The sequence below is a fragment of the Aethalodelphis obliquidens genome, unplaced genomic scaffold (assembly GCF_003676395.1).
Source record: "Aethalodelphis obliquidens isolate GAN/ISIS:26980383/991018 unplaced genomic scaffold, ASM367639v1 scaffold36, whole genome shotgun sequence".
Taxonomy (NCBI): Eukaryota; Metazoa; Chordata; class Mammalia; order Artiodactyla; family Delphinidae; genus Aethalodelphis; species Aethalodelphis obliquidens.
The window spans coordinates 16,581,519-16,596,004 of NW_020837980.1; the positions used below are offsets into that span (position 1 = coordinate 16,581,519).

The 14,486-nt window shown below is 38.7% G+C and overlaps 1 protein-coding gene across 1 annotated transcript; it reads left to right on the forward strand.

The window, feature by feature from the left end:
• The first annotated feature begins 8,670 nt into the window (after positions 1–8,670).
• On the forward strand, positions 8,671–11,952 carry MGP (matrix Gla protein). Its single transcript, XM_027129531.1, has 4 exons — positions 8,671–8,876; positions 10,329–10,361; positions 11,092–11,167; positions 11,576–11,952. Exons 1-4 carry the CDS (start codon positions 8,816–8,818, stop codon positions 11,715–11,717), a joined length of 312 nt encoding a protein of 103 aa, XP_026985332.1. The 5' UTR covers positions 8,671–8,815; the 3' UTR covers positions 11,718–11,952.
• Positions 11,953–14,486: the final 2,534 nt, after the last annotated feature.

The window sequence follows — 14,486 nt, forward strand, 5'->3', positions numbered from 1 at the left end:
TACCTAAAATCCAAATGTAAGTTAAAGCTTCATGTGGTCTAGTCTTTACAAGATATACAAATTTTAAAAATACAAAAACGACTTCAAAATTTTTTGGCTATTCTCAAACAATCTTTTACTATCTAAAACAATACAATTCATAACTAAAGCCATTCTGACTTGTCTTTTCCCATGTCTTACTCTCAATGTCTCACATCCTACAGCTGCCTGAAAGCTTTTCTGTCCACAGCTCAAATCTCTACCTAAAACTCCCCCATCCAACAAACCAAGTCTACAAGGCTCTTCCCATTTCTCTCCCTCCACTTTTTTACTACCACCATTTTTTCCCTCTCCCTTCTCTCTGATGAGTTGATCTTGGCCTTTTTTGACACAAAGGACCCATTGAGAGATTCCCTGCTGATGCAGGGGTTATGAATACACCTGCCAATGCAGGGGACAGGGGACCACGAGCCCTGGTCCGGAAGATCCAACATGTCACAGAGCAACTAAGCCCACATGCAACAGCTACTGAGCCTGAGATCTAGAGCCCACGTGCCACAACTACTGACCCTGCATGCCACAACTACTGAAGCCCATGTGCCTAGAGCCCATGCTCCGCAACAAGAGAAGACACCGCAATGAAAAGCCCACGCACCACAAGGAAGAGTAGTCCCTCCTCAACGCAACTAAAGAAAGCCTGCGTGCAGCAATGAAGACCCATTGCAGCCAAAGAAAAAAGGACCCATCGGGTTAGTTCAACTCCTCTTCATAAGAATACATGGCTGAGAGAGCCCGAAGGAAGTCCAAATCATATACAGTTTGACAAAACATGCTGTGTGGTTGACAGGGTCTTGGTGCTCCAGCCGGGTGTCAGGCCTGAGCCTCGTAGGTGGGAGAGCCGAGTTGAGGACACTGGTCCACCAGAGACCTCCCAGCCCCTTGTAATATAAAACAGCAAAAGCTCTCCAAGAGATCTCCATCTCAATGCTAAGACCCAGCTCCACTCAATGACCAGCAGTTTCCAGTGCTGGACACCCCATGCCAAGCAACTAGCAAGACAGGAACACAACCCCAGCCATTAGCAGAGAGGCTGCCTAAAATCATAATAGTTCACAGACACCCCAAAACACAGCACCAAATGCAGTCCTGCCCACCAGAAAGACAAGATCCAGCCTCATCCACCAGAACACAAGCACCAGTCTCCTCCACCAGGAAGGCTACACAACCCACTGAACCAACCTTACCCCCAGGGGGCAGACACCAAAAACAACAGGAAGTACGAACGTGCAGCCTGCGAAAAGGAGACCACAAATGCAGTAAGTTAAGCAAAATGAGAAGACAGAGGAATACACAGCAGATGAAGGAGGAAAGTAAAAACCCACCAGACCAAACAAATGAAGAGGAAATAGGCAGTCTACCTGAAAAAGAATTCAGAGTAATGGTAGTAAAGATGATCCAAAATCTTGGAAATAGAATGGAGAAAATACAAAAAATATTTAACAAGGACCTAGAAGAACTAAAGAGCAAACAAACAATAATGAAAAACACAATAAATGAAATTAAAAATTCTCTAGAAGGAATCAATAACAGAATAACTGAGGCAGAAGAACGGATAAGTGAGTTGGAAGATAAAATAGTGGATATAACTACCACAGAGCAGAATAAAGAAAAAAGAATGAAAAGAATTGAGGACAGTCTCAGAGACCTCTGGAACAACATTACACGTACTAACATTTGAATTATAGGAAGAATAGAAGAATAGAAAAAGAAAGGGACAGAGAAGAATAGAAAAAGAAAGGGACTGAGAAATTATTGAGGAGATTATACTTGAAAACTTCCCTAATATGGGAAAGGAAATAGTCAATCAACTCCAGGAAGCACAGAGAGTCCAATACAAGATAAATCCAAGGAGAAACATGCCAAGACACATATTAATCAAACTATCAAAAATTAAATACAAAGAAAAAATATTAAAAGCAGCAAGGGAAAAGCAACAAATAATATACATGGGAATCCCCATAAGCTTAACAGCTGATTTCTCAGCTGAAACTCTGCAAGCCAGAAGGTTGTGGCAGGACATATTTAAAGTGATGAAAGGGAAAAACCTACAATCAAGGATACTCTACCCAGAAAAGATCTCATTCAGATTCAACAGAGAAATTAAAACCTTTACAGACAAGCAAAAACTAAGAAAATTCAGCACCACCAAACCAGCTTTACAATAAATGTTAAAGGAACTTCTCTAGGCAGGAAACACAAGAGAAGGAAAAGACCTACAATAGCAAACTCAAAACAATTAAGAAAATGGTAATAGGAACATACATATCAATAATTACCTTAAATGTAAATAGATTAAACGCTCCAACCAAAAGACATAGAATGGCTGAATGGATACAAAAACAAGACCCATATACATACTGTCTACAAGACACCCACTTCAGACCTAGGGACACATACAGACTGAAAGTGAGGGGATGGAAAAAGATATTCCATGTAAATGGAAATCAAAAGAAAGCTGGAGTAGCAATTCTCATATCAGACAAAACACACTTTAAAATAAAGACTATTACAAGAGACAAAGAAGGACACTACATAATGATCAAGGGATCAATCGAAGAAGAAGATATAACAATTGTAAATATTTATGCATCCAACATGAGGCACCTCAGTACATAAGGCAAATGCTAAGAGCCATAAAAGGGGAAATCAACAGTAACACATATATAGTAGGGGACTTTTAACACCCCACTTTCACCAATGGACAGATCATCCAAAATGAAAATAAATAAGGAAACACAAGCTTTAAATGATACATTAAACAAGATAGGCTTTTACTAATATTTATAGGACTTTCCATCCAAAAACAGCAGATTACAGTTTCTTCTCAAGTGCTCATGGAACATTCTCCAGAATAGATCATATCTTGGGTCACAAATCAAGCATTGGTAAATAGAAAATTGAAATCATATCAAGTATCTTTTCCAACCACAATGTTATGAGACTAGAAACAATAACAAGAAAAAATCTGTAAAAAATACAAACATATGGAGGCTAAACAATACACTACTAAATAACCAAGAGATCACTGAGAAATCAAAGAGGAAATCAAAAAATACCTAGACACAAATCACAATGAAAACACAATGACCCAAAACCTATAGGATGCAGCAAAAGCAGTTCTAAGAGGGAACTTTATAGCAATACAATCCTACCTCAAGAAACAAGAAACATCTCAAATAAACAGGCTAACCATACATCTAAAGCAATTAGAGAAAGAAGAACAAAAAAAACCAAAGTTAGCAGAAGGAAAGAAATCATAAAGGTCAGATCAGAAATAAATGAAAAAGAAATGAAGGAAACGATAGCAAAGATCAATAAAACTAAAAGCTGGTTCTTTGAGAAGATAAACAAAATTGATAAACCATTAGCCAGACTCATGAAGAAAAAAAGGGAGAAGACTCAAATCAATAGGATTAGAAATGAAAAAGGAGAAGTAACAACTGACACTGCAGAAATACAAAAGATCATGAGAGATTACTACAAGCAACTCTATGCCAATAAAATGGACAACCTGGAAGAAATGGATAAATTCTTAGAAAAGCACAACCTTCTGAGACTGAACCAGGAAGAAATAGAAAATATAAACAGACCAATCACAAGCACTGAAATTGAAACAGTGATTAAAAATCTCTCAACAAACAAAAGCCCAGGACCATGTGGATTCACAGGAAAATTCTATCAAACATTTAGAGAAGAGCTAACACAATCCTTCTCAAACTCTTCCAAAATATAGCAGAGGGAGGAACAGTCCCAAACTCATTCTATGAGGCCACCATCACCCTGATACCAAAACCAGACAAAGATGTCACACAAAAAAAGAAAAATACAGGGCAATATCACTGATGAACATAGATGCAAAAATCCTCCACAAAATACTAGCAAATAGAATCCAACAGCACATTAAACAAATCATACACCACGATCAAGTGGCGTTTATCTCAGGAATGCAAGGATTCTTCAATATACACAAATCAATCAATGTGATAAACCACATTAAAAAATTGAAGGATCAAAACCATATGGTCATCTCAATAGATGCAGAAAAACTTTCAACAAAATTCAACACACATTTATGATAAAAAACCCTCCAGAAAGTGGGCAAAGAGGGAATTTATCTCAACATAATAAAGGCCATATATGACAAACAGCAGCCAACATCATTCTCAATGGTGAAAAACTGAAAGTATTTCCACTAAGATCAGGAACAAGACAAGGTTACCCACTCTCACCACTATATTCAACATAGTTTTGGAAGTTTTAGCCACAGCAATCAGAGAAGAAAAAGAAATAAAAGGAATTCAAATCAGAAAAGAAGTGAAACTGTCACTGTTTGCAGGTGACATGATACTATACTTAGAGAATCCTAAAGATGTTACCAGAAAACTACTGGAGCTAATCAATGAATTTGATAAAGTAGCAGGATACAAAATTAATGCACAGAAATCTCTTGCATTCCTATACACTAATGATGAAAAATCTGAAAGAGGAATTAAGGAAGCACTCCCATTTACCATTGCAACAAAAAGAATAAAATACCTAGGAATAAACCTACCTAGGGAGACAAAAGACTTGTATGCAGAAAACTATAAGACATAGATGAAGAAATTAAAGATGATACAAACAGATGGAGAGATATACCATGTTCTTGGATTGGAAGAATGAAATTGGGAAAATGACTATACTATCCAAAGCCATCTACAGATTCAGTGCAATCCCTATCAAATTACCAATGGCATTTTTCACGGAACTAGAACCAAAAATTTTCACAACTTGTATGGAAACACACAAGACCCCAAATAGCCAAAGCAATCTTGAGAAAGAAAAACGGAGCTGGAGGAATCAGGCTCCCTGACTTCAGACTATACTACAAAGCTACAGTAATCAAGACAGTATGGTACTGGCACAAAAAACAGAAAAATAGATCAATGGAACAAGATAAAAAGCCCAGAGATAAACCCACGCACATATGGTCCCCTTATCTTTGATAAAGGAGGCAAGAATATACAATGGAGAAAAGACAGCCTCTTCGATAAGTGGTGCTGGGAAAACTGGACAGCTACATGTAAAAGAATGAAATTGGAATACTTCCTAACACCATACACAAAAATAAACTCAAAATGGATTAAAGACCTAAATGTAAGGCCAGAAACTTGAGCAAAATATAGGCAGAATACTCTATGACATAAATCACAGCAGATCCTTTTTGACCCACCTCCTAGAGAAATGGAAATAAAAACAAACAAATGAGACCTAATGAAACTTCAAAGCTTTTGCACAGCAAAGGAAACCTTAAACAAGACCAAAGGACAACCCTCAGAATGGGAGAAAATATTTGCAAATGAAGCAACTGACAGAGGATTAATCTCCAAAATATACAAGCAGCTCATGCAGCTCAATATCAAAAAAACAAACAACCCAATCCAAAAATGGGCAGGAGACCTAAATAGACATTTCTCCAAAGAAGATATACAGATTGCCAACAAACACATTGCCAACATGATTAGTGATGCTCAACATCACTAATCATTAGAGAAATTCAAATCAAAACTACAATGAGGTATCACCTCACAGCGGTCAGAATGGCCATCATCAAAAAAATCTACAAACAATAAATGCTGGAGAGGGTGTGGAGAAAAGGGAACCCTCTTGTTGGTGGGAATGTAAATTGATACAGCCACTATGGAGAACAGTTTGGAGGTTCCTTAAAAAACTAAAAATAGAACTACCATACGACCCAGCAATCCCACTACTGGGCATATACCCCGAGAAAACCATAATTCAAAAAGAGTCATCTACCACAGTGTTCATTGCAGCTCTATTTACAATAGCCAGGACATGGAAGCAACCTAAGTGTCCATTGACAGATGAATGGATAAAGAAGATGTGGCACATATATACAGTGGAATATTACTCAGCCATAAGAAGAACCGAAATTGAGTTATTTGTAGTGAGGTGCATGAACCTAGAGAGTGTCATACAGAGTGAAGTAAGTCAGAAAGAGAAATCCAAATACCATATGATAACACATTTATATGGAATCTAAAAAAAAAAAAAGGTTATGAAGAACCTAGGGGCAGGACAGGAATACAGACGCAGATGTAGAGAATGTACTTAAGGACACGGGGAGGGGGAAAGGTAAGCTGGGACAAAGTGAGAGAGTGGCATTGACATATATACACTACCAAATATAAAATAGATAGCTAGTGGGAAGCAGCCGCATAGCACAAGAGGGAGGAGATATGGGGATATATGTATACATATAGCTGATTCATTTTGTTGTACAGCAGAAACTAACACACAATTATAAAGCAATTACACTCCAATAAAGATGTTAAAAAAAAAGAATACATGGCTGGAGTTTACACATACAAAATTGTCTTTGAGACTCGGAGTGATACAGGAGGAGAGAAAAGGAAGAGCTCTGAATACTCATACATGTTAGTCATTTTTACAAATCATGTATGAATGGGATTGAGCATAAGAGAACCCAGGCATAAATGGAAACAGTGGAAAGGAAAGATAAGAGACTCGTGAGAGATAGTTTCCAAAATAAAGTGTTAGCCTTACAAAAAGCAAGATGGTAAAGAGAGATGCGTAAACTTTTAGGGAAACCAGTGGAAGCAGTATTTAAGATAACTTGTGAAAAAGGTGAAGCTTAAATTGGAAAGAGAAATGTAAGATTTTCAAGTTTGGACTTAGCGATTGTAAAAATAAGCAATTGTGAGGTCAGAAGGCTGACAGAGCACAGATGCCATCTGCATTTGGGAGTAGAGGGGACTGCTAGAACCGACTGGAGAAAGATAGAGCTAGTGTACGTTACGAAGCACGTGTTTGCAGCCGGAGAAGAGAGAATCATTTTTAATTCTGGAGATGGGCTGCGGGTGAGAGGTGAGTAGCCTATTCTTTTTAGGGTGAAACATTGGAATTTAACTTGTTTCAAATTATAATGATTGGGGGTTAGTGATTAAGTTGAGTACATATAAAATGCTATATGAACCATGCCATGTAGTAAACTGGCTTTTGCAAATATAATGACCTGGATGATTTATCTTGGAAAAAGGGCACAGAAGCCAACACTGAGAGCAAATTTGTGATTTAAAGAGGAAAACAACCCCCAATCTTGTGAGTATAAATTGTGATGGTCGAGTTTATCAAAGATGATCATACATTGCCTTCTTTCTGAGGTCGTTTTAAAGATTTTATCCCAAAGAATATATCTCAATATGAAAAAATCTGGAGGGAAAACCTGAATGTTATGGTCCCTTTAGAACTCAGTAATCCTTCAGACTACAACCGAGTTTTTCCTTTAACAGGAAATCCTTTATTATTTATAAAAGCTCTTCACAGGTTGGGGTTTGGGAGGGTGAGTCCATCCCAATAAGACAAAAAGACTGAGGCATGAGGCTCCACCTACTTGCTCATCACCGCTCTTAGAAATAAATCTTTTTTTATTGAAAAGTACACCCACCCATCCTCATCCCAGCCCTTTTGCTGATCCAGCCCAAGTTACAGGTCCTGCAACTTTACCTCTTCTACAATCTGCTGCTCTGTGATGCAAGTCTATTTGTTTGCCAAGAAGACTCTTTGGTACCCAGGCAACAGAGACACATCTGATAGAAAATGTTTTCTGATTGTCCAAGAGGTTAAAAAATAAAAGACCTCTGTCTACAAGACAACCAGAGACACCAAATTACAATCTTCCTCCTAAAAGAAAAGAAACAGTGCCGCTGGTTCTGATGGTACAGTGGAGGTGTGTGTTTGTGAAAATCTGTGTTGAAGGATACAGGATGGAGGTGTGTGTTTGTGAAAATCTGTGTTGGAGGATACAGGACAGCTAAAGAGCAAAGCGAATAGTAAGTAGCTCTTACTTACCTCCTTAGGGACTGTCTTGGTTGTCTCTAGGTCACCTGCATCACCTAGCAGGGTACCTTGCATCTCATCGGCCACTCACTAAAAGCATATTGAATTAGTTCATTATCAAGACAGTGCCTTCAGAAAATGCAAGATGGGTACCCACATAACCCTGCTGCACTTTACATGCGTGATATCCAGGCTGAGAGAGCATCAGGGCACAGGGGTGAGCTCAACTCACAAAACTGGATGGGCAAGTTTTTACGGAGCCAACTGAGGAAACAGAACTCAGGGGGTCCCTGGCCATCTCTGTTCTGAACACCTGGAAAAATGCATCAGGCTATATCATCAGGCGAACACCCAATTGGTTAGGATTAAGAGTTTAACCCTACTGGAAAAATAATTCTAAATCAGTGCCAGCATAGAAAGTGAAGTTCTTTCTCCCCCAGAACCTCTCATCCATCCATCAGGGGAGCAAACAGAACACTATGGCTCTGTTTATGGACCAAACCTGAAAGACCCAAAGTCAGAGCCAGGAGGGCAGACCAGAGAAGGAATTAGAAAGGCAAACATGTGTTTGTGGCAACTCCCTTCTCCGTGGACCTGTGCCAGCTCTGACCCAGACATGGGGTGGCCACAACTTGTGTACCAGGGCAGCAGCTGCTGTAGCACAGTCGGGTCCAGAAATGAGGGAAAACTGCTCACCCGGAGCAGATAATATCTGTAAGGAATGAATATTTGGGAAAAGTCCCAGTGCTAGTTGAGTGCCAACCAGTCCCCACCTTCTCCGGCCCCCTCCCACTGGTTCCTCCCCTTTCAGCTGCTCTGATTCTTATAAAAACTCCACAGCCTTTCACCAGCAGCCTGGAGGAGCCTCTCTCTCCACCGCCGCTGCACAAGACAGTGAGAGCGACCCGGAGACACCATGAGGAGTCTACTCCTTCTCTCCATCCTGGCTGCCTTTGCTGTGGCAGCTCTCTGTTATGGTGAGAACTTTCTCCTGTCATTTCTTTGTTTTTTTCTTTTCTGCCTCTGACTTCAGTTGACATGGATTTTTCCTCTCCCTCCTCCTTTTCTTCCCCCTTTCTCTATTATAATCTTAGAGGACTATGAGTTTAACATTTCCCAAGCCCTTTGCACACTGATCTGTTCCATCGAGTCTTTTTTAAATCTTCAATATCCGGACTATTGTAAGTAACTTAGCAGACAAGTTCTTTCTATGGTAAGTGACTCTACACTTGGAAATTCTGCTGTCTCAGAAAGAAGATATCAACTTCCCAGCCCCTGAGCTCTCATTTTTTTAAGGATGTGTGTTTAGACTTTGATAACAATTGGTTAAGGGTATCGGTTGAATCACTCACCTTTAAGAGATTCAGTTTTCACATGAAGTTTTATGTATAGCTCTCTCTAAGAGCAAGACAGTCTCACGAACTTCCCATATTTCTTCAGTGGATGAATTTTAAAGTAAAGTTTTACATTTAAAGAACCTCAGAGAAAAATCGATTCCTTCGTTTCTATTGCTAAAAGACAAATTTTGCTTGGTTTCTATGTGTTGTTAAATATCTCTGTGTGTGTTCAAAGCTAAAGAAAGGAAATCTGAAACAAAATTATTTTTAGATCCTTCAGTCTTATACTTCAATTATCTGGGTATTCCAGGTATTCCTGAGCTCAAGTATATTAATAACCATCTGTATTTTGCTTCCTCCTCTTGAAATTATTCACCAGTTTTCTGTGTCAGAAGATTTGGTTTCTTCACCTTCTTTTTAACTTTTCAATTATATTCACTTGCTTGCAAACGTGAGCTTCTTATTGCCAGATTTACCTGCTGTGCCCAGGAGAGTGGTAGAAAGAAGAAAACTGTTGCTTTGGCATCAGCTGAGTTCTTTCTCTGAACTGGCATTGTGCCCAGTGTGAGATGTCAGCTGAAGCCAGTGGTTTCTGTGGCTGTCAATTTAACACAGGCTCTTAAGAGGCTTTCAGAACCTCTTGGACACTTGTCTTGGGAAAGCCAAGCTGAGCCATCTGCCCAGCCTGCCTGGAGAAACTTGCCTGTTTTCTAGGCCCTTTGTCCCTTCCTTGGCCCTGCTCTCAGACAGGTCCCAAATTAAGCAAGGAAGGCTCTCTGGAGCCTTGTGTGCAGTGCTTAAATTGTCTTATTTCTCAAGACTAAAGACTTCATAGCCCCTGGGAAATTTTAGGCAATACCACGGGCACTAGCTCCTTCAACACCGGAAAAACTAAAGAGTAGAGATATCCCAGCAAGGACAGAGCTAGAGAAACAACTCATAAATCCTAAATGCCTGAAATTTGTAATAACCACACTGCTAAATATACTTCTCCCATCTTTTGGGCTCTTCCCTCCCCTTCCTTCCCTATATTTAGACTGTTGTGGTGTGTGAAAGGTAGCAATAAAATGGGTCTTTTTTTTTAAATTCCAGAATCTCATGAAAGCATGGAATCCTATGAAATCAGTAAGTGAATATTTGACTTCCTTATTGAAATCTCATGTATTGAAGAACCTCTCCCAAATCTTAAATAGACAAAAAGGTAATATATTTAACAGGGAGGGAAAAGAAGGTCTCTTTTGGAAAACTAAAGTAAATTTAAAAATTCAACTATAAAAATCACCAGATGAGCAATTTTTTAAGTTTGAAATAGTGTAAGATGGCAAGTATGCTTTCAACATACTTAGGAGCCATAAAATCTCATTTGGAAATTTTAAGTCGATACCACACCAACCACACAGATGGAAAACAGGAGTAATGACAAAGTACAGAATCGGAGGCCGAGTCTGCTGGGAGACCACAGGCATCAGCAGTTGGATGCTATCAAATATCAACTTATAAAGACTGAGTATAGGAATAAATAGCATATCACTCTCATCTTTAATTTGTTCATTATTTTTATGATGTTTAAACTGTTCATTTACTGGAAATCTAAAATTATGCTTAACAAGGCCTCAGGACAGGGAGAATTTCTCCTCACAGGAATAAAAAACACAGTGAGTAGGAATACCAAGATCAGGTATTCGATCAGGCAGTTTACGAAATCTGCTCTATCTACCCATTTAATTTTCGCAGATCTCTAGTTACAAGCAATGCGTGAATGAATGAGCTTTCAAATATGTTTTTGTCAGAGAATATTCATGGAAATATTTTCAACAACTGTCTCCCTAAGACTGCACTTATTTTCTGTTTTAAGATCCCTTCATTAACAGGAGAAATGCTAATATCTTTATATCCCCGCAACAGAGATGGAGGGTGAAAGCCCAAGAGAGGTAGGTGACAAAACTTGATGGGGGAGATCATCTTTCCCAGATCTGAATGGAGTGAGAAATGGGTTTTTTTCCATCATATATATTATTTCTAATTATATTCCCAAATCAAAGAATTTAAAAACAATGTACAGAAAACAACTGAATTTCTAGAAGACTATTTTGTGAAAGGCCCAGAAAGGAGAAGGAGGGAGGAGGAAAAGGAGGACAGAGAGAAAATTTCTATTTCCATTAAAAAAGAAAATCCCTGTTCCACCTTTACTCCCTGTTCTACAAGTATCTCTTCATATTGGGGAATGAATGAGATCTCTCTATGATATTTTCTTATTCTTTTTTTTTTCTTTTCCTCTTTCTCATTTCTCCACTTTCTTTACGTCTCTCAATTTGGGCCTCTTTTCTTTCACTTTCTAGAATCCGAGAACACACCAAACCTGCATATGAGATCAACAGGGAAGCTTGTGACGACTTCAGACTTTGCGAACGCTATGCCTTGGTTTATGGATACAATGCTGCCTACAATCGTTATTTCCGGCAGCGCCCAGGGGCCAAATGAGATTGGAAAAAGTTTCTTTCCAGAGCCTGGTGCCTGGTTTTGTATTCCCTTGCAGTAGCATCACTGAACTATATAGACACATACGAATTGCTTAATTGTTCCTTAAACGTTCTTGTCTGGCTGCACTCCTCTTTCCTGCCCCCAGTTGAAAAGTAATGAAAGTGCAGTGGAGTGAAGGTCAAAGGGAAGTTAAGATGTGTGATTATTCCATAATAAACTTCTGGTAGGATACTTACATTTTGTGAGTCTGATTTCTTCTGGGAAAATCCTGAAATAGTTCAATCAAGGCCCACCTAGCCCAGAGCAGTAGATTCTGCTAATCGTGTTCTAATGTTGATTAGAAGCATACGTGCATAGGAAGAACAAATCTTAGAAGACACTCACTCACCCATAACTTGTCTAGACTCTCTCTACCTTGGGATCAGTGAATCACTGTTTCCTAGTATATGTTTTCCAGGATTTTCAAACATCATAGATGATCAGTCATATGATTTTCCTGCTCCCAAACTCTTTTCCTCGGCTGCCGTGCAGCATGTGGGATCTTAGCTCCTCCACCAGGGATTGAACCCACTCCCCTTGCATTGGAAGTGCAGAGTCTTAACCACTGGACCTCCAGGGAAGTCCCCTGCTCCCAAACTTCAAATGACTCCTAAATTCCTTCCATGTGGATTCCAGACTCTGTACCTTGGCTCATCACCCTCACCTGAATGTTATCATATCCTAAGATGCTACAGTCTTGACTCTTACTTGAGTCAAGAAAATATGTGCGCTTTCAAAATGACCAGACATTTTTACAAGATTCGATCATGGAATTTTGGAGCCATACAAAATGCTAGAGCTCCCTTAGGCCTGGTTTGCCAATGAGGAGGCTCCAGAGTCTCCTGCTTGGTAGTTAGGGACAGAGCCCAGGATTTCTCAATCCCAATTCAGACCTTGTTCGCCTCTGTCATGAGGACTGCTGCATGTCCACCCCTACATCCGTTCCTTCTGGTAGGCCCACTGCCTCCATCTCTTTAGTGGAGCATCTTTCTATGCCTTCAAAACCCAGCTTAAGATTCAAGTACTTTATGAAATCAGTGATGGTTAAGTCCACCCAGCTCCCATCACACTATGCAAGCCAGGATCCAGCACTTCAAGAATGTATTTAAAGTCACTTTGCTATACAGCAGAGACTGGCACAACATTGTAAATCAACTATACTTCAAGAAAAATTTAAAAAAGAATTTATGTAAGGATTCAAGTACAATTATATTATTCAATTCATGTTTTGATTAAATTTCTTTTATGTATATTTGTTTGTCTAACAGTATGGTAAATTCTTTGAGCACAAACACTGTAACTGCAATTTCTTTTCTCTCTATAGCCTTGGTGCTATGTCTGTTCACAAAGGGTATTCAATGAACGCTAAAAAACCAGACTGACTAGTCATGCCTGGGAGTGATCAGCCAATTCTGAAACTGTTAGATTCATCACAATAATGTGTGTCATGTAATTTAACCCATCATCGTATTAATATAATGATGGGTGTTCTACAATTTTCTAAGCTCTATTGCCTGCAGTGACTCATTAGATTTTAGAAAAATGCAGAAGATGAGTAATACGTATTAGATTGTAAAACTGAAACTCAGAGATGTAACTTTCTGAAGACACTGTAGTAAATGCAGTGGTATGCCACTCAAATTGAGGCATTATTCACATGGTCACCAGATATACTGGCAGCAGTTAGGGAGGCCATAACATTCTCTCAGCGTTTCATTTTCTGTCCCATGGCCTGAAAACTCTCTAAGAAGTTGGGACAATTGTAGGGCTTACCTCATTTTTTTCCCATCTGTTTCGCATCAAGGTCAAGTAATCCAAAAGGAAGAAAGAAAAATAGAGGAAAAGGGGAGCAAAACAACAAAGGGGACATATTGAAAACAAATGGCAAGATAATAGACTTAAACCTATCTCAATAATCTCATATGTAAAGAGTCTAAACAGTGTGATTATCATTTTACTTCTACCTATGTTATAGATCCTACAATACTTTTTTATTACTTTTGTTTTAAACAGTCAATTATTTTCTAAGAGGTTTAGATAATACAAAAATATCTCATACGTTTACCCATGTAATATCCATTTCCAGTGACCTCATTCTTTTGTGCATCCATATTTCCATCTGGTGTCATTTTCTTCCTGTCTGAAGGACTTCCTTTAACATTTCTCATAGTGCAGATCTGCTGGATTCTTTAAGTTTTAAAAATTTGCCTTCATATTTGAAAGATATTTTCACTGTATATTGAAACCTATGCTGCCAGTTTTTCTTCTAATTCCTTTAAGATATTGTTCCACTGTCCTCTAGCTTACAGTGTTTCTGATATAAAATCTGTTGCCATTCCTATCTTTATATCTCTGTATGCACTATGTCTTTTATCTCTGGCTGCTTCTAAGATTTTTCTCTTTATCATTGGTTTTGACTAAATTAGTTATGGTGCATCTTGGTGTGGTTTTCCTTATTTTTCTTGTTCTTGGAGTTTATTGAGCTTCTTGAAATGAATTAAGTTTAGAAAATTTTCACTCATTATTTCTTCAAATATTTTCCCTCCCTCACTCCTCTTCTCCTTTGGAGACTGCAATGACATGTAAGTTAGGTCACTTGAAGTTGTTCCATAGCTTCCTGATGTTATTTTCATTTTTATAAGTAGTTTTTTCTCTGTGTGTTTCATTTTTGACAGTTTCTTTTAACGTATTTACAAGTTTGCCAATGTTATCTTCAGCAATATCTAATTT

Bases quoted from the DNA above. Each gene is read 5' to 3' on its own strand.
- MGP (XM_027129531.1), top strand. From the start codon at position 8,816: ATGAGGAGTCTACTCCTTCTCTCCATCCTGGCTGCCTTTGCTGTGGCA. The intron at 8,877-10,328 runs GTGAGAACTTTC...TTTAAATTCCAG, and splicing joins TGTGGCAGCTCTCTGTTATG to AATCTCATGAAAGCATGGAA. The intron at 11,168-11,575 runs GTAGGTGACAAA...TTCACTTTCTAG, and splicing joins AGGGTGAAAGCCCAAGAGAG to AATCCGAGAACACACCAAAC.